A 20394-nucleotide genomic window follows, 5' to 3' on the forward strand; every position below is an offset into this window, starting at 1 on the left:
TACTTGCTCATGATGGCCCAGTAAAACTAGTCCAGCTTTCCATAAACTTTGACATTGGTTCAGGTACATACAGTTGTCAAGTTCAGCATTCACAGGCTGGTCAGCGTTTACCCCTGTGCTGGAATTTTCTAGGCAAGAATCATTATGTCTGTGTTTTGTTACTGAAGAATATTTACCAATGTAATCACAGGCCCTATCAGGTCATATTAGTATTGACACTATATGTGCTGACATAAGACTGAGAGTTGCAGAATGAAGCTCTTTCTAAAATGGTGTATGGTAGAATGTGCTAGACTCTACATTACCTGGGTTCTCATTCATAAACATTCTGGAACTCTTTTTAGTCAGAAATGTGTCTTTTGTTTTGTTCAACACAAAGTGTGAAGTTAGACTTTAGATTTTTTTTTTTTAAGTAGAAGGCAATTTTCTTTTCCCTTGGTGACTGTTTGCTTTTGTGCTGGGATAGTGCTGCCCTCACGTTCCTGTGATCTTATTTTGGTTTTTAGGTGGAATGTGTTGGAAGTGTGGACAGCGGTCTGAGTGTGATGAGCTGGAGTCCTGACCAAGAGCTCGTTTTGCTTGCAACAGGTACCAACAATAGCCTGTAAGCTTTCCGCCTGTAGAAGTGAAACTCTATATGGCCAAAGCTCAAAACATAACCAAGATTGAGAGAGAGATGAAAAAGTTACAAGACTAGGACTAGGACTTAAAGTGGAAAAAACTCTACCAGATCCTATATATTAGATTTCATTTCATGGTTCATAAGGTGTTCCGGAGATCCAAGCAGAAATAGGTTAGGCCCAAAAAGCTGCTTTGTGGAAGAGTTTTTAGTCCTTAAAATCTTCCCAGGGAGTACCTTTGATCTTGTCTCAAAAGCATAAAGACTTCTTTATATCACCATTTGGTTTCTTCATAACAAAAACTGTTTCTTGGCCTTTGGTATGAAATATATGTGTCACAGGCCCTAATTAACTACAGGTGTGACTCATCTAGAAAATAAAATTAGCTTCAGACAAAACAGAATCATAGAGTGCTTGAGACTGAAAGGAAACTCTGGAGATTGCCTATTCCAACCACCTTGCTCAATGTGTGTTACTTAGAGCAAGTTATTTGGGGATTTTGTCCATTTAGGTTTAAGACCCCATAACTCTCTGGGCATCCTGTTTCTATCTGTTACCACCTTCAGAGTAAAAAAAAACCACTTTCTTAGGTTTTAAGGGAATTTTCTGTATTTTAGTTTGTGCCCATTGCCTCTTGTGCTGTCGCTCAGCACCACAAACAACATGGCTGTGTCTTCTTTACTGTACCCCACCTCCCACATAATATATTTACACATGCTGTTGAGATTCTTACCTGGAAAGATTGTACCTGAAGCCTTCTCTCCAGGGCAGTCTGGCTTGTCGTAGCCTCCACTCATGTGACAGATTTTTCAAGCCCTTAATCATCATTTTGATCGTTTGCAAGACTCACTCCAGTATGTCCTTGTCTGTCTTGCACTAGGAAGCCCAAAAATGGAGTCAGCATTCCATATATCTCACCAGCACTGAGTGGAGGAGCAAGATAACCTCCCACAGCCTGCTGGGAGCACTCCTAATGCAGCCAGATGCTATTGTCCACCTGTGCAGCAGGATGTACTGCTAGCTAGTTCAACTTGGTGCCTCAGGAAACACAGTTTATTGGTTTTTGCCAAGCTGCTCTCCTGCCACTTGATTTCCACTCTGTCTTTAGTTCCTAAGATTATTCTTTTCCATATGCAGGACATTTTTTTCTTGTTGAGCTTTATGAAGTTCTGGGCAGCCCATCTTGCCTACATGACAGGGTCCCTCTGGACAGCAGCAGAATCTTCTGCTTTACCTGCTGCTTTTCCCAGCTCTGTGTCATCTACAAACTTAGAAAGGGTCCCATTCTTTGGATCATTAAGGACAATGTTAATCATTGTGCCTAGTGTCCAGAGGCTTGCTGGTGACTGACCTTGAGCTGCACTTACTGACAGTCCTAGCAAGCTTTTGAGCTTGGCAGTTCAGCTGGTCCTCACTGTCCTTTTATCTATCCCATACTTCATTGGTTTGTCTGTGATGATGTGGCACACAGCATCAAAAGATTATTAGAGTCAAGATAAATGAAATCCACTGTTCTCCCCATATTCACAAGCTGGTCATCTCATTGTAGGAGCTTATCAGGATGGTATGATTTTCTCTCCATAAATCTATGGTGACTATTCCCAGTGGCCTTCTTGTCCTTCATATCTCCAGAGAAAAGGAACCAGGTATTTGTTAGGAAGGTGGAAAAACTTATTAAGGTTAGGCCAGGAAGCATATTTTTGAGGAGAAAAACTTGGAAGTGTTCTGTTCCAGTTTGCGGTTTCATGCTTTGAAGGATATGTTCTCTCTAGTACCATGTTTTCTGTATTCAGGTACATGGCAGAACAATAGGAGCACACAGGAGAGCGCTTGAGTTTTTATTTGCTGCAGATACCATTACCAATACCATATTTTATATCTGCCTTGCAGGTCAGCAGACTCTCATCATGATGACAAGGGATTTTGAACCAATTACTGAGAAGCAAATCCACCAAGATGAGTTTGGAGAAGGTGAGAAGTGCACTGAAATTAAGTTGCCCTAGCTGATGTAGTTGATATGTTGTAAGCACATGGAAAGTAAGGAAATGGAGCTGAGCACTTTGAGGCCCCAGGAGACATTTTATTTACATTGTAATGCTGCTGGACAGCAGAAGGGTAAAGTCAATATTGTTACTTGTCAGCAGAAATTCAAGTAAGGTCCATATACCAATGTACTTTCTAGGCTACATAACTTCCCAGCAGGTTTTTAGAATAAAATCTGGGAAGAAGGTGTGTCATCGTTGAGTCAGGAACGGGAGTGAGGCAACACATTAACTCTCTTCAGCAGGCTAATATGAAAACCCATAGAAACCCATTGTGCACCATTCCTGTACAGGGGGACCTCATTGGTCATGTAATCAACACCCTGTCACCACTGGCTAATTAAGAAGATGCCCTTTGGTAAACGTATAATGGAAAAACAACTGTTCAAAACACCAGCTGCAAGATCGTTTTAATTCTTTCTCTCAGCCTTCTCAAAACTCCCCAGAACAATTCCTGGGAAAGTTTATCTGGCTTTCTCTCTCTGACCAGACTGTGGCATCCACAAAGGAGTGGGTTGCTTGAGGCTGTAGTTGTGTACATAATGCACAGTAGTTAAGGTATTATCTGTAAATCTTCCACTACAAGGATTATTTCTTCTCCAGGAAAGTTTGTTGCTCTTGGCTGGGGTAAAAAGGAGACACAGTTCCATGGATCAGAAGGGAAACAGGCAGCTCATCGCAAACAGACGGTATTATACTGCTTTTTTTGTGTCAAGCCAATGCTCTCTCAGGGAAAACATGCATAAAGAGAGTTTCTGTTATTCCTGTGATGCTGATTTGCCACCACCTTTCCAGTAGTTCTCTTCATATGCCGCTTCTGTTTGTTCCTGTGTTGTCTGAAATCATACATTTTTATCTTTCTTTGAATTCAAGCAAGCATCATGGAGTATTTACTTTTCAAACAGAGCTCAAAGTAAGATTTGCAGCCATTCCAGCATCGATCTTAAGCAAATCTCAGTTTACCGTGTGTCCAGCTTATGCACTGTTGTCTATAATTAGAGACCCCAGTGAATGGGAAGGATAGTGTGTGGTCATGTGAAGAGACAGTCATATGCACTTGGAGGAGGAACAGATTGAATTAAATAGTTTTAATTCTAGTGTTTCCTAAAGCAACATTTTGAATAGTGAGTTTTTAACTTACTAGTCTTGACACTTTTTAATGGATGGATTTCATCCTAAGGCTCTTGAAAGAGCAGTCTGTTTAGACAAAGACAGCAGGTGCCTTCCCAAGCTTTGATGCCACTTTCTTTTGTGTGACTTCAGGAAGTGCTACCAACATCAGCCTGGGATGATGGCAGGCCTCGGGTAACGTGGAGAGGAGATGGGCAGTTTGTTGCAGTGAGTGCTGTCTGTCCAGAGACAGGTATGGCACCCCACTTCTTTGAAATACCAGCTTGTGTAAAGGGCTTCTTAAACATAATCTAGGTAAGGCAAGGACTGTTTGTGTCTGTTGACCATTTAGAGAGTGAGTTGAGCTATTTAATTGCCCTTTTCTCTGCTCTGATGTTCTCAGAGCCATTTTATAGATATGATATTTTGAATATTTTCTGTGTGGTTTGGTTTTCAGTTCTGTGAGATGCCAGGAAGGAGTACTACTTTGCAGATACTATCTGAACTATTTCTTTCACCTGCTCAAGCTTTAAGCAATACCTGATAGGCTCTCAATGCCAAATGGATGAATATGTTTGGGTTCATATGCCCACTGTTCCTCACAAGTGTGCAAGTTAGCCTCGCACACTTTCTTTTAGATACTGGTGATACTTTTCCCTTGGTTCTGCCCTGAAGTCAAAGAGGTGATGCATTACTTCTAAGACTGTGTGTTCATGAAAAACTGTACATTAACTTCTAAGACTCTATCATGGAAAACAATGTATTTTCCATTATAAATACTACTTTCTGAGCAGTTTAAATGTATTGGTTAACATATTGAACTGCGTCAAACTGCACTGCTCTTCCACTTGTTTGGATTTTTACCTTCAGTACTTCAAATTAGGGAGGATTGTAAATTTATAGCTCGATTTTAACATTTCTATTGTGAGAGCTGGAGCGGAAAATTATTATGACTGAACTACATCAGACTGAAATTCCTAACACAGTTCCTTTAGTCACTTGCTTACTATGGGAGAACTACCTGACACAGAATAAATTCTTAGCCCTTAAGGTGTACAAGAGAAATCTCCTTTTATGCATGTGCATCAAAATTTGCTCTTGTGCCCTCATAAAATTAGGAAAGTCTCTTCCCAGTTTTCTTAGACTTCTGTCTCATTGCTCTCTCAACCTGTAGGTGCTCGGAAGGTCCGGGTATGGAGCAGAGAGCTTGTGCTGCAGTCAACAAGTGAGCCTATCTCAGGATTAGAACAAGCACTGTCCTGGAAGTGAGTAGTACTGCAGTCTGCTTGCCGACAGCAGTGGTGCTTGTTATTCCCTGGTCACAGTCTTTGATCAGCATCATTTTAATTTCTTCAGCATTTGGTTGATTTTTCCCAAAACTTGAAGAAAGTTGCCTTCTGATTTAGCATAAGGAAGAGTAGCCCTTTAAACCCTGAAAACCCTAATACTTGCATCACAAATGGGAAGAAGGGATAGAGTCTCTGCATAAAGTCAGAGTCAAGTGGGTTTGGGCTCAGCTGCATAAAAAGAAATATTACAGGTTCCTTTCCTAGTGCTGACATTTATTTGGTGACATATCATTTGGTGGCTGTCATAAGCTCTGGTCTGTGCTGGATCTATGACTGCCTGAACAGTGCTGAGGAAAACACATCCTCTGCTGCCTTTTTCTTCATGCCACTGGAAAAAATGTGAGATGACGGGGATTTAGAGTGACAGTTGGGGATTGTGTAAGCAATGAATTTTCATTTGAATTTTCATTTGACTCTTTTTTAAGGCCCTCCGGAAACCTGATAGCATCTACACAAGAAAAACCCAACAGACATGATGTGGTTTTTTTGGAAAAGAATGGACTTCTTCATGGAGAGTTCACCCTCCCTTTCCAGAAAGGGCAGGTCAAAGTAAGTTCCTTGTCTGGGCTTCTTTGATGAGAGTGTAATGGAGAAGAGGACTAGATCTCTTCCAGATTCTAGGAAAAGGTTTTTAACTTAATACTTTGTACTTATCCTAATGGGAGAAGTGACCTGAAAAGAGAACATGTGGAGAAGATGCAAGCCCGTAGTACAAAGACACATAGTAAAGGATGACTGTAGCCCTGGGGTACTTCTGTGCTCTATATACTTTATACTAGGCAAGTGAATCAAAAGTACTTTTCAGCATGTCAGTCATTGCAAGAGTGAGGTTATATACTCACATTATCCCAAATAAGTGAGAAGCTATTGCTAGAGTCTTACTTCAGCTTCTGTGCTTGGATGCTGAGAGGTCTTTTGGCAGGTGCTTAATGTCAAGGAAAGCAAAGAGAAGGCTGCTGTCATTTTTGTGGCCTCTTCATCTGTGGTCTTCTCAGGATGCCTTCTCAGGAGCTTTGTGATGCACACAGGCTCTGTTTGTGTATTAACTGATGTACCTTTTGTTGTTGGAGCCCCTCCTGGTCTTGTAAACTTTCTGTGAGCAAGAATATCAGCCACAGCCATGTTTATTTCTGCAGGTTAACGAAATGCTTTGGAATGCAGATTCTACAATCCTGGCTATATGGCTGGAAGACCTGAAGGTGGAAAACTCCAACCCAAACACTTATGGTGAGAGCACTCCATGGGGCTCTGGCCCTTAACGCTTGCCTGCAAATGTTCTTAGCAGCGGGTACTTACCTGCAGGGTAGGAGACACTGTGGAGGCTTGCAAGTGGCTTTGAGACCACTGTGCTGGTGTCATGGTTTAACCACGGACAGCAGCCAAGTGACCCCACAGAGTCACTTGCCCACTTCCCCACCAGCAATATCATAGAGAAAATCAGGTGGGTAAAAGCTGGAAAACCCATGGGTTGAGATAGTAACAGTTTACTATGAAAAAGAAAAGGCCATGTGTGCCATAAAAAGCAAAGCAAGGAATTAGTTCACCACTTCCCCTGAGCAGGCAGATGTTCAGCCATGTCCCAGACAGCAGGACCCCATCACGTGTAATAGTTACTTCTATTACAGAAGAAAAATGCCATCAGTTCAAATATCCCACTCTTCCTCATTCTTCTTCTCACTTAATATATGAACATGATGTCATGTGGAAATATCCCTTTAATCAGCTGGGGTCACCCGTCCTGGCTGTGTGCCCTCCTAACCTCCTATGCATCCCCAGGTTCCTTGCCATCTTGGCAGTTTGGCAGTAGAAAAAGCAGAAAAGACCTTGGCTCTCTGTAAGCCCTACTCAGCAATAACTAAAACACCACTTATCCATGCTGTGTTCAGCACAAATCCAAAACAGAGTCCCATACTTGACACTGTGAAGAAAATTAACCACCCCAGCCAAAACCAGCTCAGCTGGTGAGGAAAAACTGGTAGTTCAGCCTGAGATTGAAGCATCTTCCAGGCTGCTGTAACTGGAAGTGGTACAAATGGAATAGTAAAGGTCTGAGTCTTTCATTAAACCAGGAGTACTGTCTCAAAGGGTAGCTCAGTGAATTTTAGGATTGACTTTTGCACAGCGCGTTGTTTTCTTGTGCTGTGTGTTGTATGACATAGGTCATGGACTGAAGACTAAACTGTTATTTTAATTGCACTTAACCCACCCAGAGAAGGGCAGTGGTGGTTGGGAGGGATGGTTTGAGCTGGGTCTCAAATACTGGTCTGGTAACTATTTGTTTTTCTGCAGTTCAGCTGTGGACCACAGGGAACTATCACTGGTACCTGAAACAAAGTCTACACTTCGGTAGCTTGGAGGAAAATCAGTTGGTGTCACTGCTATGGGACCGAGAGAACCTGTATAGACTGCATATACTCTGCCAGGGCTGGCATTACCTCTTCTACGACTGGCACTGGACCACAGACCATGGGCTGGGGGAGAATAATCAACATATGGCAAATGTGGCTGTCATAGATGGAGGTAAGCAGTGGGACAGCTTTCCAGATCTAGGGTGAGACAAGGTGGGGTAGCCTTTTGTATTCAGTTCTTCTTTTAGTTGTTGCTACAGCGCTTTTAGGGAGGGATCCACGTAATTGATAGATGCTTCAGGGTTAGCTCAGTGAAGATAACCACTAAGAGCACACCAACCATTTTCCTGTAACATCATTTCTGCTTCCTATAAAGAATCCAGGAAGAGCTTCACTAGCATTTGGACTGGTGTTCATCTTGGATTTTCTTCTCTTTTCTTCCACAGATAAAGTGCTTGTCACAGCCTTCCAGCACGCTGTGGTGCCTCCACCCATGTGTACCTATGAGCTCCAGCTCCAACAGGCAGTTAATCAGGTTGCATTTCACACAGATCCCAAACATAGTGGGGACATGGCTATCCTGGATGCTGATAACAGGATCTCTGTGTACAGATATGGTGAGAGCATGTTACAGCCTTGTTAAAAGAAACCCTCTGTTCCTGACAACAGTACCTTAGGAGACTGGTTAGGTGATGGTCACTTAAATCTTTACACAAGACATACTTGGTTTAGTGTGAGTTCAAGCTCTGCTCTCATTTCCAGTAGTTTGAGTGACATAGAAGCATTTTGGTGATGCGTTGACTTTGTGAGAAGACAGTGTTTGGCACTTGACTATGTCATTGTGCTGGTAATATTCCCCTGCCTAGCTTCAGCTTGAGTGCAGCACATGGTATCTTGCGTAAGCTGTTCTGATGGCATGATGATGACTGTCACTGGGAAGTGTCTAAGAATCTGTCTGGGGCGCCCAGCACTTCCCAAAGCAGTTTTATATACAGCATGCTGTGAAGAAACAGCTGTTTTGTACTGCAATGTTGGAATGTGACTGTCTTCCTCAAAGTGTTAATGAGAATTAACATTTTGGCTGTAAAAGTAGGGATGGCATTTTCTGACGTTTTTAATACTTGCACAAAGCATCTACTTTTTGCAAAGATTGAAGATGGAAGGGGCTCTGTTGGGTGGATGTCTAAACTCTGCTTTGTTCTGCTTTGTGTTTGCTAGGACAGAGTACAGGAAATGACCCTTCTGTCAAGTTTGGAGCTGTGGGAGGAAATGGCTTTAAAGCAGCTGTAGAAACACCGTACCTGGATAAAACCTACAGGTAATAAAGAACTACTACATCTGTAGAGGGGAGAAGAGGGCTGTACCTCACTGGATGCTTTGAGGTCACAGCTCTTACCACTTTTCTCAAGATTTTTAAGAGGCTATCAGATAACATGGTTTCATTTTGTGGACACTGTCCTGCAACTAGTGCTTTGAACGTCCTTTACTGAGGTCTCAATCGAGCAGAACCAATCTAGACTGTTAATGACAGCAGTGAGATATCTCTTCCCGAGCCTTCCTGTGCCTGGTGCACAAAGGAATGATGGTGCAGTGCCCAGGCGCATGATCACATCACACAGAGCAACAGAACTGCTTGCATGGCAGAGACAGTGATGAGGTTAAAAATCCCACCATGCTCCCTGTTTGTTCCTAGAGGATTCATGCTTTGGGTATTGGTGTTTCTGCACTGGAGCCCTCCCAGTCATGCTGTATATTTAAACAGCCAGGCTGTGCTTAGGAAGTCCTCTGCCTCTTTAGTGAGGTGGCCTATCGAAATCAGGTTCTATTTGTGTCCCAACCTCTCCTATTTTGTGACAGAGTTGATGTGAGCAGCAGCAGCAATGAAGTGATGAATCCTCTGGGGCTCCGATTTCTCACCTGGCTGCCAGATGACAGCTTCCTGGTTGTTGGTCAAGGTCAGCATGCTGCTCAGTCTGTCCTTCACCATCTGACTGCAGTGCCTCACATGGCTGGAGCTGAAGAAGAGTGCCTGAATTTACGGTACTAGAGATCTGTCAGTGGTGGCTGAAGTCTAAGAATGCTTTCTGGACAGTGCCTAGAAGGAATTAAGTCTCTTATTAGCCTGGAGGCCATGGGTTAAGGAATTTGGCTCTCTTCTGACAGGAGAACCAAACAGCTCATGAGGCTCCCTACTGATCAGCACTTGCCTGTAGTCCTGATGTCTACACCCAGCCTGGCAAAGGTGCATGCTAGACCTGCCTGTATCAGTACAGGATAACTCTGTTCCTTGGAATTCGAGGCCCTTGGGGAGAGGGGACGGCACATGACACTGAATTCCTCCATTCCTTTTCCCACCATTATCAAGGTCCAGGAGGGGACCAGTAGCCATCAAAATTGCTGTCCTCCTTCTTTTCCTCCTCCTCACCTGCTGGTCTTTGTGGGGCCAGTTGAGCTAAAACCAGACACAAAAGAAAGCCACCTGGGGTGCAGAAATATGGGAGGGCTGCTTTTTGCAGCACTCACCCAGCAGAGACAGAATGATTTGCACATGAACTGTAGAACAGAAAAAGAAGGGTGTGTTTGCAGAGTGCTGCAGTGCAGACAGTGACCAGCACAGTTAGGCAGATGCCTGTTGGCTGGAGTTGCTGGTGCTCTCTGGTGCCACTGTCAGCTGACATAGGTGTGAGAAGACTGCAGAAGATCCTTACATGGACAAAGTATGTCCATGCTGGAGATGTGCATCTTTTCAGCTGGGTACAAGAAAGGCAGGAACAAAGTATCTGGTCTTAAGTGTGTCTGCTGTGACTGACATTCTGTATGTCCTCTGTCTTGCATCAGGTTGTCAGTGCCTGTAGATGGAGAAGTGATCAGCCTGTACTGCAGCCCAGTGACCAGAACTGTGGCTCTGCAGCTGACTGATAGGCGGATCCTAAAATACCTGTGGGGTAAGCTGGGCCCTGTTAAAGTACCTGGTCTTAGGGGTAGTTGTTACATATTTCTTAAAAGGTTTAATGAGATGATTTGATTTTCGGGGACTTGAGTGACTCTTGCTCTGTAGTTGGTGCTGCTTTTATATTTCCTCTCCTTCCAGAAACGGGCTGAAATTAGTGATTTGTGTCACAATTCAATTAAAGGTAACTTCATATATATACACACGCATATGTTAACAAGAATATGCACATACAAAGTTCAGTGCTTACTGACTGCCACATTCATAGATCTCTCTCATTCCACAGTGGAATAAAGGCACCACTGAGCCCCTGGAAGTTACCACCTTCTTGTCCACTGTGTCATGGATTTCTGTGCCAGCATTCCCCCCCCTCTTTCAGATAGTGTAGCTTATTCCCAGTTCTGATTTTCTTAAGATACATATCATGTGGTTTTAATGTCTGAGTTTTTGTTTGGCTGGAAAACAATTACATCTTCTTTGCTCCTTAGAGGCTTCTGCTCCAGTCCTTGAGCCCTGGCGGAGTAGCAGTAGCTCTGCTGTTCAGTTCCCCTACCATTGTGTGCAGACTTCCATCACAAGGATCAGTGGTGAAGTAAGTAAGACTGCAAGCAGATTAAATTCCCTACTCAGTTGTTCTCTGTGCCAAAAGTACACCATGGTCTTCTGCCCAGGGCCCAGTGATACTTGTTCATGTTCTTCATAAGGCCCTTTGCAGAGCTGAAAGTTTATCTTCCCTTGCCTTCTAGAGCATTTTTGGTGGATTGCAGTTAACACCTGATCACCCTGTTCTATGAATCCAACAAATAATTTCATTAAAAAGTGAGAAAATTCAGATTGGAAATTTCTAGTAGTTACTGCCACACTCTTTTTGAAAGGAATGTTTTGCTCAGTTTTGTTTGAACTTAACCTATTAGCAAATATGGCTGCACTGAGTTACTGCAGATATCCTGCTACTGCTTTTTTCCTGTTGGAGATACTTTCTTGATAGTTACAACAGCTTAAAGAATGACCAGCTGTTTTGCTGATATTTCTGGGTTTTCCTTCCTTCAGTGTGCATCCAGCTGTAGGAAGCTGCTTTGCTCAGCTCTGTAGTGGAGCTGTTCCTCTGGTATCCTAGACCAAGTGCTGCTGAATAGAAGAGCCTAGATTTCTAGCGTGGCTTCTGCTTCCATTTTGCAACTGTGCAGTTACAGGGTAGGCCAGGCTGGATTTTCAGCCAGCAGTGTTTAAAGATGTTTAAAGTTTAAGTCCTCCTGGAAGAGAGGTTGGATCTCACTTGCTGTCTGGCTTCTTTAAGTAATTCACATGAAGTACTCATTACGTAATTGTAAGGTACTTCGATGTAAGGTACTTCAGTGCTTGTCAGTGTTGTGAAAGACTGGAGGTTGTGATAGCTCATAGTTGTCATTATTTTAATTACAGGAGGTGATCTTGGGCCTCACGGATCGATGCCGGCTTTTTGTTAATGATATTGAGGTACAAAGCTTTTGCCCCTCATTTCCTGCCCTTTTTCTCTGCCAAAGGCAGCTTCCATATCCTAGTCTAAATTCTGATAAACTTTTTTTTTTTACAGGTTGCTTCTAACATCACATCATTCGCAACATACAATGAGTTTTTGTTGGTGACAACCAACTCACACACCTGTCAGTGCTTCTGCTTGAAGAACTTGTCAGTGAAGGGTAAATATCATTTAGCATTTGTCTTGGAAACACAAGATGTCCCCATTTTTCACATCCAAACCTGTTGTATTTGGGTTCCTCAAAGGAAATGTTAAAGAGATGAGAGTAAGAGAGCTGCTTTCAGAAGAGAGCAAGGAGCTCAGGAACTGACTATATATCAGGTGTTTTTCACAGGGAAGAAAATTTGTGCTGTAGTTGACTCTTACACTGTTTCTAACAGCCTAGCCTTGCATTCTCTTCCTTCCCTCCATGTTCAAAAGGAGAAGTCTGTGTGCTATTTGAAGGTGTGTGTTAGGGAGGGCAATCGCTGTAGAAAGAGTTTCTGGTGGTGTCTGGCTTTGAGAAGCATGATGACTTTGGTAAAGGCAGGACAGCAACTTATTGGTCCTTTTACACCCTTCAGTGCTACTCTTATCTGGTCTGTTGATCTTTGTCATCCTGTTGTGCAGAAGACACAGCTCTGCTTGTCTTGTTCAACACTGATCAGCACTCCCCAAGGTCTCATTCTGTCAGAAGTTGTTGAAGATTGCTGTTGTACTGGTGGCTTGGTTGGTCCAGTACAGCCTTGCCTGGCTCCTACAACATAGGAGGTCCTAAATGGGGCACTGTGCTGCATGTGCCATGTATGCTGATAAATGTTGTCTCCAGCCCTCCAGGCCAGCCTGAGCAGCGCTGCTGCACCCAGTAGTGAGACCCTGCGCAAGGTGGAGCGAGGCTCACGTATCGTCACCGTTGTTCCCCAGGACACAAAGGTGGTGCTGCAGGTCAGTGCTCTGCCCGTGTCTTCTGACATGTGCTATTAGGATGTGCAGGGGTCTGTCACTGTGAGCACCTTGCCAACCTGCAAACAGTATGTGCAGTGCTACAAAGCTGGTGCCCTACAGTGCTACAGCAGAGCACCTCACAAATCTCCAGCTGCAGAGGGATTTTGAGCATGCCTTTGGAAGTTAGATTCAGTAGAGGCAGATAGGTATGTGCAGAACTGAGAAGGACTATTCAAGTTCCTAATGGCTGAAGTAGTGTAGTGCTACATATTGTGCCCTTTCACCATGAATCTCAAGACTCACTTCCTAGTATTTACTAACAGCCCTCTATTAGCCTTGGCACTTAGTTTTTTGCTGAGCTCGGTCTTCAGAACTGCTAGAGATTCACAGAATGGAGAAGGCTGTAATTTGAGAGGCAGTTTTGGAGGTGTGGAGCTCAACATCTTCCTCAGAGCAGGACTAATATGAAAACTTGATCAGGTTGCTCTGGGTCCTGCCTGGTTGGGTTTAGCCCAACCTTCTGAGGAAGGAATGTTTCTGGACTGAGAGAGTGTTCAGGTATTTTTCCACAGTTGTTGAAATTGCATGTCCTCTGAAGTGAGCAGCCAGGCCCATGCACTTGCAAGTAGCAGGCAGGCCTAAGAAACTGGCCACTCCTTACTTTCCCCACAATGTAGGCAGAGTAACTAAAGTAAGTATTTGTGTGGATCTTGTGTTATAGATGCCAAGAGGAAATCTGGAGACCATTCACCACCGTGTTCTGGTTCTTGCCCAGATTCGGAAGTGGCTAGACAGGTAAATGGTGCTGGTGTATTCTTGTCTCCCCTTCTCCAGTCTGAGCTGTTAGAGGCTGACTAACCTGGAAAAGAGAGGGAGGCTAAACTCAGAGGAATTGACCTTGTTAGAGGGAACAAAACTGTTTCTAGTGTGACCACCTAGGAGTATAGCTTTCAGCTGTGCCAGGTACTTCTCACTTCACCACTGAAGGGCTAAAAATTGTGTGGGTGGGAGAAATCTTCATCTACGTGTGCTGAAATTGCGTGGGTGGGAGAAATCTTCATTACTCAATTCTCCAGACATCTCAATCACTTTAAGATTAAGCTGGCTGTTTTCCATTTTTTACTGAGTTCATTTACATTGAAATTTTCTGAAAGGGAAATTGATACAAAATGTAACACTGTTTTAATGGAAATAAAAATAATCTAAGTTCTGTATTGCTTCATCAACCTTGCAAGCTGGTGTGTCCCACTGCTAGGGTCAGCAGTGAGCTGTATTGACCTTGCACATTTTTCTGGAAGGCTGTCTACACAGCTTATGGTGTAGGCTGTTCTCATCCCACTGGTTCTGTTCTTAGCTCTAATCAGTTGCCTTTGTTTGCATCTTATCCACTAAGAAACTCTCCCGCTTGACTCATTCCTCCAGGCTTATGTTCAGGGAAGCTTTTCAGTGTATGAGGAAGCTCCGAATCAACCTCAATCTTCTCTATGACCACAATCCCAAGGCAAGTCTGCCCAGCATTCTTGTATTGTTTGCTGCACTAAACTAGCCTGGAATCCACTGAGCAGTGTGCTCAAAAGTGTAGGTGGTACTGCTTTCAGCAGTGATGGCTGTTCTGCACTGCAGCATCACACAGATCAAATTTAGCATTTCCTTCATCCTGTACTTCCAGACAATGTCTCTGAATTTTTTCTTATACTTGATGTACATGTTCTTTCTGTTCAGAATATCAGTGATAATGCTCTTGTTCATTTCAGGCATTTCTGGAAAACACAGAAACCTTTATCAGGCAAATAGATTCTGTGAACTATATCAACTTGTTTTTTACAGAACTGAAGTAAGTATAAGTCTGCAAATGGAAGCATGCATGTAATTAGTGGTGGTACTTTATTTTGTCAAAATATTGGCAACTCTTCAGTGTGGGTGCAAGGAATCAGAAATTTGGCATGTTGAGTCATAAAGGCTTGAGTAGGCTCAGTAGTTTCAGAGATAGCATGTCTTGTTGGAAATTCCCGTTTGCAGGCAGCCATTAGATTTTTGTAGCAAGTAATTAGTACATTATCCTAGTGCTTTGACTTCTCTGCTGGTTTGCTGTAGAGTAGTAAATGAGAACAGAGAAAGTTTTTTTCCCTCATAAAGAGGAGCAAGGTAGCAGTGCATATCTAGTCTGAGGCCAAGATACTTGCTTGAATCCTCAAACCAAGTCCCCTGACTTCTTTTTTAAAGGCTCAGTGATGAGGCTTTACAGTGATGGTAGTTTCAGGACTTCTCAAGCTTGCTGAAGTCAATAATTGTGTAGGAACTGGCGCTATCACTTTGGTTTGATTTTCAGTCTTGACCTGACCAGAAATAATAGCAAATGGCTTACTCTTCTGAATTGTTCAGTGGAAATATCCATAGCAGATTTAGTGGAAGACAGCTGTATCTTGTAAATCTTGTCTTCTGATTTTTTGGTGCTGCTGAAGTAATTGTTTGACCAGTTTTAGGGGATTTTTTTATGCCTTTCTTGGCTGACAATCAGTTTGGACTGACAGAGATTTTTGGAGAACTTCCTGTTAGCATGGCAGTTAATGAGTAGTTATGTTCTGCATGCATTTGAGTTCCTTAACCTTACTGTCTTTGTTCTGGGCTATGTGGCGGGTGGTGCTCTTATTCACATTACCTGTTTTTATGCAGAGATGAAGATTTCACTAAGAGTATGTACCCATCTCTGAATGGTAGCAGTAACAGCCAGCCATGCCAGCATCCGGATCAGAAAAAAGTAAACCTCATCTGTGACGTGATGAGAGTTGCCATGGAACACATTGACCCTCAAAAGTGAGCACTTTCTTACTGTAGGTAAAGGAACCATTAGAGAGATTTCCAGTAAGTCACTGGCAGGAAGCAAAGCTGTCCTTGACATCAGTTCTTTGGCCCTAGGTTCTCTGAGGTGAGCTTGTGCTCCACAAAATTAACTATACCATGCCTTGCTTCTGCTGAGCATGCTGTCCTGGAAACATCTAATATTTCCACGGACAGCATACCAACATTTTACTATTAAATAAAATAATAGAATTAAAATAATAAATGCAGGATGCTTATAAAGATTTAGGAGATACACTCAATTTAGGATCAGTCTGTGTGGGAATGGAAATATGAGCAAGAGTTTCATCTTGGTGAGTTGCTGACTGTTTGAAGCAGCTGGCCCTTTGGAAAGATATCAGCTGTTCCATTTGACACTGAATTACTTTGTAAATGATCAGCTCCATTTTCCTGATTGATTACCTTTTTGGTAACCATCCTTCTTGGATGAATCAGCACCAGACAAAGATAAAAGCTGGGAAAATAGGATAATAACAATGCCTGGTGAAATGGTGCTAAAGTATTGACAGTCTAATGTTAAACAGTGGAGAGGGGAGCAACTGGTGGTGAGTAGCTGCTGAGCCCTGAGAATTTAGACTCTTTCCAGCAAACTATTTCAGAAAACAAAGCATTTGCTTGGCTGGGAAAGCTATTTTGAAATAGTAAATATGAGATGTATGGAAGTACAAATAACACCCTAGAAAGCTGTCTTTTTTTTTAAAAAATGCTGGTTTTGTGCCAGATTTCATTTGGAAAACCATGTCCAGCTATCTGAACTTTCAGAGAGAGTTCCTTCATCATGCTAGCTGGCACGGTAAAGGAAGCTCATTCTACTCAAAACACACCTCCATCTTTGTGACATGTTTGGGAAGACATGCTGAGTAGAAGAACCTTTCTGGTCTATTCTCTTCTTTGCCTGTGTTTGCTGCCTTCCTCTAGGAGGATCACAGTGCCTGAGCAGTTTATTTTATTTTTTTTTTGCTAAGACATAAACTAGAACTTGCACAAACTGCTAAAAAAAGGAATAAGCTGTGTTTCTGCCTTCTCACTTTCTCATTCACTTCTTCTCTTTTCTTCAGATACTGCCTATCAATACTGACAGCACATGTGAAGAAAAGTCCTCCAGAACTGGAAATTGCTCTCCAGAAGGTTCACGATCTTCGAGGTTTTGTATCAGAAACTCAAAAGTTTTGAAACTGGGTCATTTGCAGGAGCTTTATGTTAAGGAAACTTCTCTGTCCAACCAAAACTGTTAAGGGGGAAATTTCCCCATCTGACCATCCATGAGCCTGGCAGACTGGCAGTCACATTGCACCACCTGAGCTGGGACCACCCCCCAGAGCTACATCCCCTACACTCACAGTCAGACCAGGATTCCTTACTGGCTTCACCTCAATTTCCCATATCAGAATCTCAGGCATCCTGATCCGTAATATAATTTAGTCTCAGTGCAGTAACTAAGTAACAAAATAGCAGCTCCAACTAGTGCCTCTGAGGAGAGGCCCTGAGCAAAGGAACCCCTGGGCCTGTGAGAACTTTTATACCTTCACAGTATATCCCTGCAAAAATCTGGCAGTCCTCAGCTCCTACTGTGTCTCACAGGTCTCTGTCCCCTTTGCTAGGCAAGGGGTTGGCAGTTCAAATTGGAGTTCTTACCACCCAGAGCTCAACCTGCAACTCCCAGCACAGCTGCATTCTGAGATCCTGCACTGGATGTGTTCCTCAACACTTTGATCATTACATGGTTCACTGAAAAAATTATTTTAAGGTTTCTGTTTACGGAGCAAGCCAGAAATGGACTTGAATCCAGTGTGTGTTTAGGTACAGCAGCATATCAGCTAAGATAGGCTGCTGTACATGCCCTCAGGTCACCCTTTTGACTAGGTCTGTTGGCAGTTACCCCAGAGTTGGACCTGTTTTCACTTTCCAGTTGGAGCTCTAGTTCTCCCAGCATGGAATAGGAGGTTCCTATTCTGGATTCTGGTATCCCAAACTAACAAACTTTGCTTTTATTCTGTGCTGATCCTTCAAGTTCATCACAGTTGCATGCTCACTGCTATGCTGGGGATGGTCCTTGAAGTTGCCCAGTAAAGGCAAAGTAACCCCTCTGCAAGACAGAGCAAGCTGTTAGTCTGATGGTCCCTCTCTGATGTCAAGGTTGTGCTTGATGATGCATCCTTTCCTCACAGCAGAGCTCCACTGCTGGTGGTGTAACAGGTCATATGCTGCTTTATCTTGTTGCAGAAAGCATTACGCCAGGTGTCCAAGCTGTGAGTGCAGAAGAAGCACTAAAGTACCTGCTTTTCCTTGTGGATGTCAATGAATTGTATGATTATTCCTTGGGGACGTATGATTTTGATTTAGTCGTCATGGTGGCAGAAAAGTCTCAAAAGGTCTTGGCTCATATTTCCAGCTAAGGAACTTATTTTTCTACTTTCTCAAAGGTTCTTTGTAGTCTGCAGATCAGCCTGCATGCTTTCTTAGTAACGGCTCTCTACCCAGGCAGGATTCCAGTTGCCCAGAAGCCCTATGTGTGTTTGGGATGATGCTGGGCAAGTGTCATGTCTCTGCATCCTTTGGTTCTTGAGCACAGCTCTGGAAATTTATTTGTGTTCAAGGCGAAGCAGCGCTCTTCTAGAGCAGCAGGGCAAAGTAGCTCTGGGGAAGGGAGGGATTGGTATCTGAAGTTTTGCGCCTTTTATTCTCAGTTCTGCACTTTTTTTTCTTGCTTATTTAGTCATTCCTATGATAATAGCATGTGTCTTCATGTGGGTTTAATGTGAAATCTCTGAACTGAAATACATATCTGCATTTCAGAGTTTCCTAATATTATAGCAAATTCTGCAGCTCATCAGTTAGGACACCCTATTCCTGTTAACAGGTTTTATAACCTTTGGTGTGGGGAAGTTGCTCAACTTTATGGCTGTAAATTTACATAATCATAAATAATAGAAAACAACATTTGATATGACACATAGGCTTGAATTTTAAATGTTGCCAGCCTTTAGATACTGTTGAAGTCCATGTGGGAGCCTGGTAATTCAAGTTAGTAATTTCTGGCAAGAGTATGTGCACAAATTGATTAAGATGGCTTACATTTAGGGGAAAAAAAGCCTTTTTTAGTGTATTATCATATTTTTTCAAATATGGGACTGTCTGTTTGTGAAGATGGGGCAAATAAGGATTTTAGCAGATTAACTCAATTGCCGTTTTTATTGCTCTTTGCAGGACCCAAAAGAATACTTGCCCTTCTTAAATGCCCTCCGGAAGATGGAAACCAATTATCAGCGATATACAATAGACAGACACTTGAAGAGATACACAAAAGCTCTTGGCCACCTCAGCAAATGTGGTAAGTGTCCTAAGGAGGATTTCTGCAGTGTAACATGTCCATTTGGGAGAGCCTTTGAGGGAAAATAGCTGAAGAAAGAGAAGGATTGCATAAGATCATCTTCCCATCTGGTAATGGGTGGTGAACTTCTGCTACTTGCTTTTTGTACTGTAGGTTTGTGTGGGAAGAAAGAAGTGTTTACTTCTCTGTGGTCATGAAACACATGAAGTCTTGTGTTGTTCCTGTTCAAGTGAATTGTGCCTGGTTAATATCTCTGGCAAAACCTCAAGGAAGTGAATGCTTTGATTTTACAGTAGCAGAATGGGTGGTCTTCCACCCAGGCACTTCTAGTTGATTCTTCATGTTGTGAACCCAGACTGTCTGGGAGCCAGGAGGGCCATGTACATTCTCCTTAATTTTTACAAAAAGTAAATTATTTCTGCAGGTCCTGAACACTTCTCTGAATTTCTGAACTTGGTGAAGGATCAGAATCTGTATTCTGAGGCCTTGAAGCTGTACCCCTCTAGCACTCAGGAGTATAAGGTGTGTAAGCTCATGACAGTGCAGTTTATATTCTCTTAGTCAAAGGTTTATATTCCCTTATGAATGTGTTTGGATCTCCTCAGCACCTTGCATGAGGGCAGGAATGAAACTGCAGCTGCATGTGTTCAAGTTCTGTAGATCATTGCTCTTCCAGTGTTGTCTGAGACCCTCTTCTGAGATAACAGCTGGAATGACTCTCAGCACTAACCCTGCGCGACTTGGTCATCAATGGTTGTTATTCCTTTGATCCTGTGACTCAGAGAGCACCTGGAAGTCCTGTTTCTTCTGCTGCACTATCTTGTAGTGTGCTGAATAACTCATAACCTCAGGAAGACTTCTCCCTGTTTTGACGTCTGTGTGGCTTGCAGATTGTGTGGGGACAATTTGTTATCCTTAAACTATTCTGAAAAGTGCTGAAGAACTTGGACACTTTTGGATGTGCTGTTTCCTAGTACATAGTGTCCCTTATTGGTTTCAGTGTTACTGAAGAACTTCAGCTTGTCCAAGGTTGAGATAAAATATAAATACATTTAATATAAGCTAATGTAGATACTGTAAATACACAACACACAAGCCTTTGTACAAGGAGGAGTTGAGTGAGAGAGGAAATAGAGAAAATTGGTCTATTTGCAGTACAGTGAAAGCAAAAAGGAGTCTTTATTCATGAGGGAGATCTGTTTCTGAGTGACTCCTTGGGAGTAATTTATTATTCCCCCTGTATCCTTCCAGTGAAATCCACTTGCCCCTTCTTCGTGCAGATAGTGAGCTTTGAGTAGCCTGTACCTGTAGAGTTACAGGGCTCGTGTGTTCCCTTGTGTCA

The 20394-nt window shown here is 42.9% G+C and overlaps 1 protein-coding gene across 1 annotated transcript in view; it reads left to right on the forward strand.

Annotated features, from left to right (window-relative positions):
- Positions 1-20394, forward strand: part of ELP1 (elongator acetyltransferase complex subunit 1) — a 34954-nt gene that overhangs the window by 1379 nt on the left and 13181 nt on the right. The window contains exons 2-25 of the mRNA XM_066568888.1: positions 507-588; positions 2511-2591; positions 3266-3351; positions 3926-4025; positions 4947-5037; positions 5547-5670; positions 6258-6348; positions 7411-7641; positions 7916-8086; positions 8688-8787; positions 9327-9509; positions 10308-10414; positions 10908-11011; positions 11842-11895; positions 11993-12098; positions 12747-12862; positions 13584-13657; positions 14285-14363; positions 14617-14696; positions 15536-15676; positions 16780-16865; positions 17945-18093; positions 18929-19052; positions 19477-19574. Coding sequence (XP_066424985.1) covers positions 546-588; positions 2511-2591; positions 3266-3351; positions 3926-4025; positions 4947-5037; positions 5547-5670; positions 6258-6348; positions 7411-7641; positions 7916-8086; positions 8688-8787; positions 9327-9509; positions 10308-10414; positions 10908-11011; positions 11842-11895; positions 11993-12098; positions 12747-12862; positions 13584-13657; positions 14285-14363; positions 14617-14696; positions 15536-15676; positions 16780-16865; positions 17945-18093; positions 18929-19052; positions 19477-19574 — 2619 coding nt within the window. The 5' untranslated portion in view covers positions 507-545. The remainder of the gene's footprint in view (positions 1-506; positions 589-2510; positions 2592-3265; positions 3352-3925; positions 4026-4946; positions 5038-5546; positions 5671-6257; positions 6349-7410; positions 7642-7915; positions 8087-8687; positions 8788-9326; positions 9510-10307; positions 10415-10907; positions 11012-11841; positions 11896-11992; positions 12099-12746; positions 12863-13583; positions 13658-14284; positions 14364-14616; positions 14697-15535; positions 15677-16779; positions 16866-17944; positions 18094-18928; positions 19053-19476; positions 19575-20394) is intronic.

Source organism: Molothrus aeneus, chromosome Z (assembly GCF_037042795.1).
Source record: "Molothrus aeneus isolate 106 chromosome Z, BPBGC_Maene_1.0, whole genome shotgun sequence".
NCBI lineage: Eukaryota > Metazoa > Chordata > Aves > Passeriformes > Icteridae > Molothrus > Molothrus aeneus.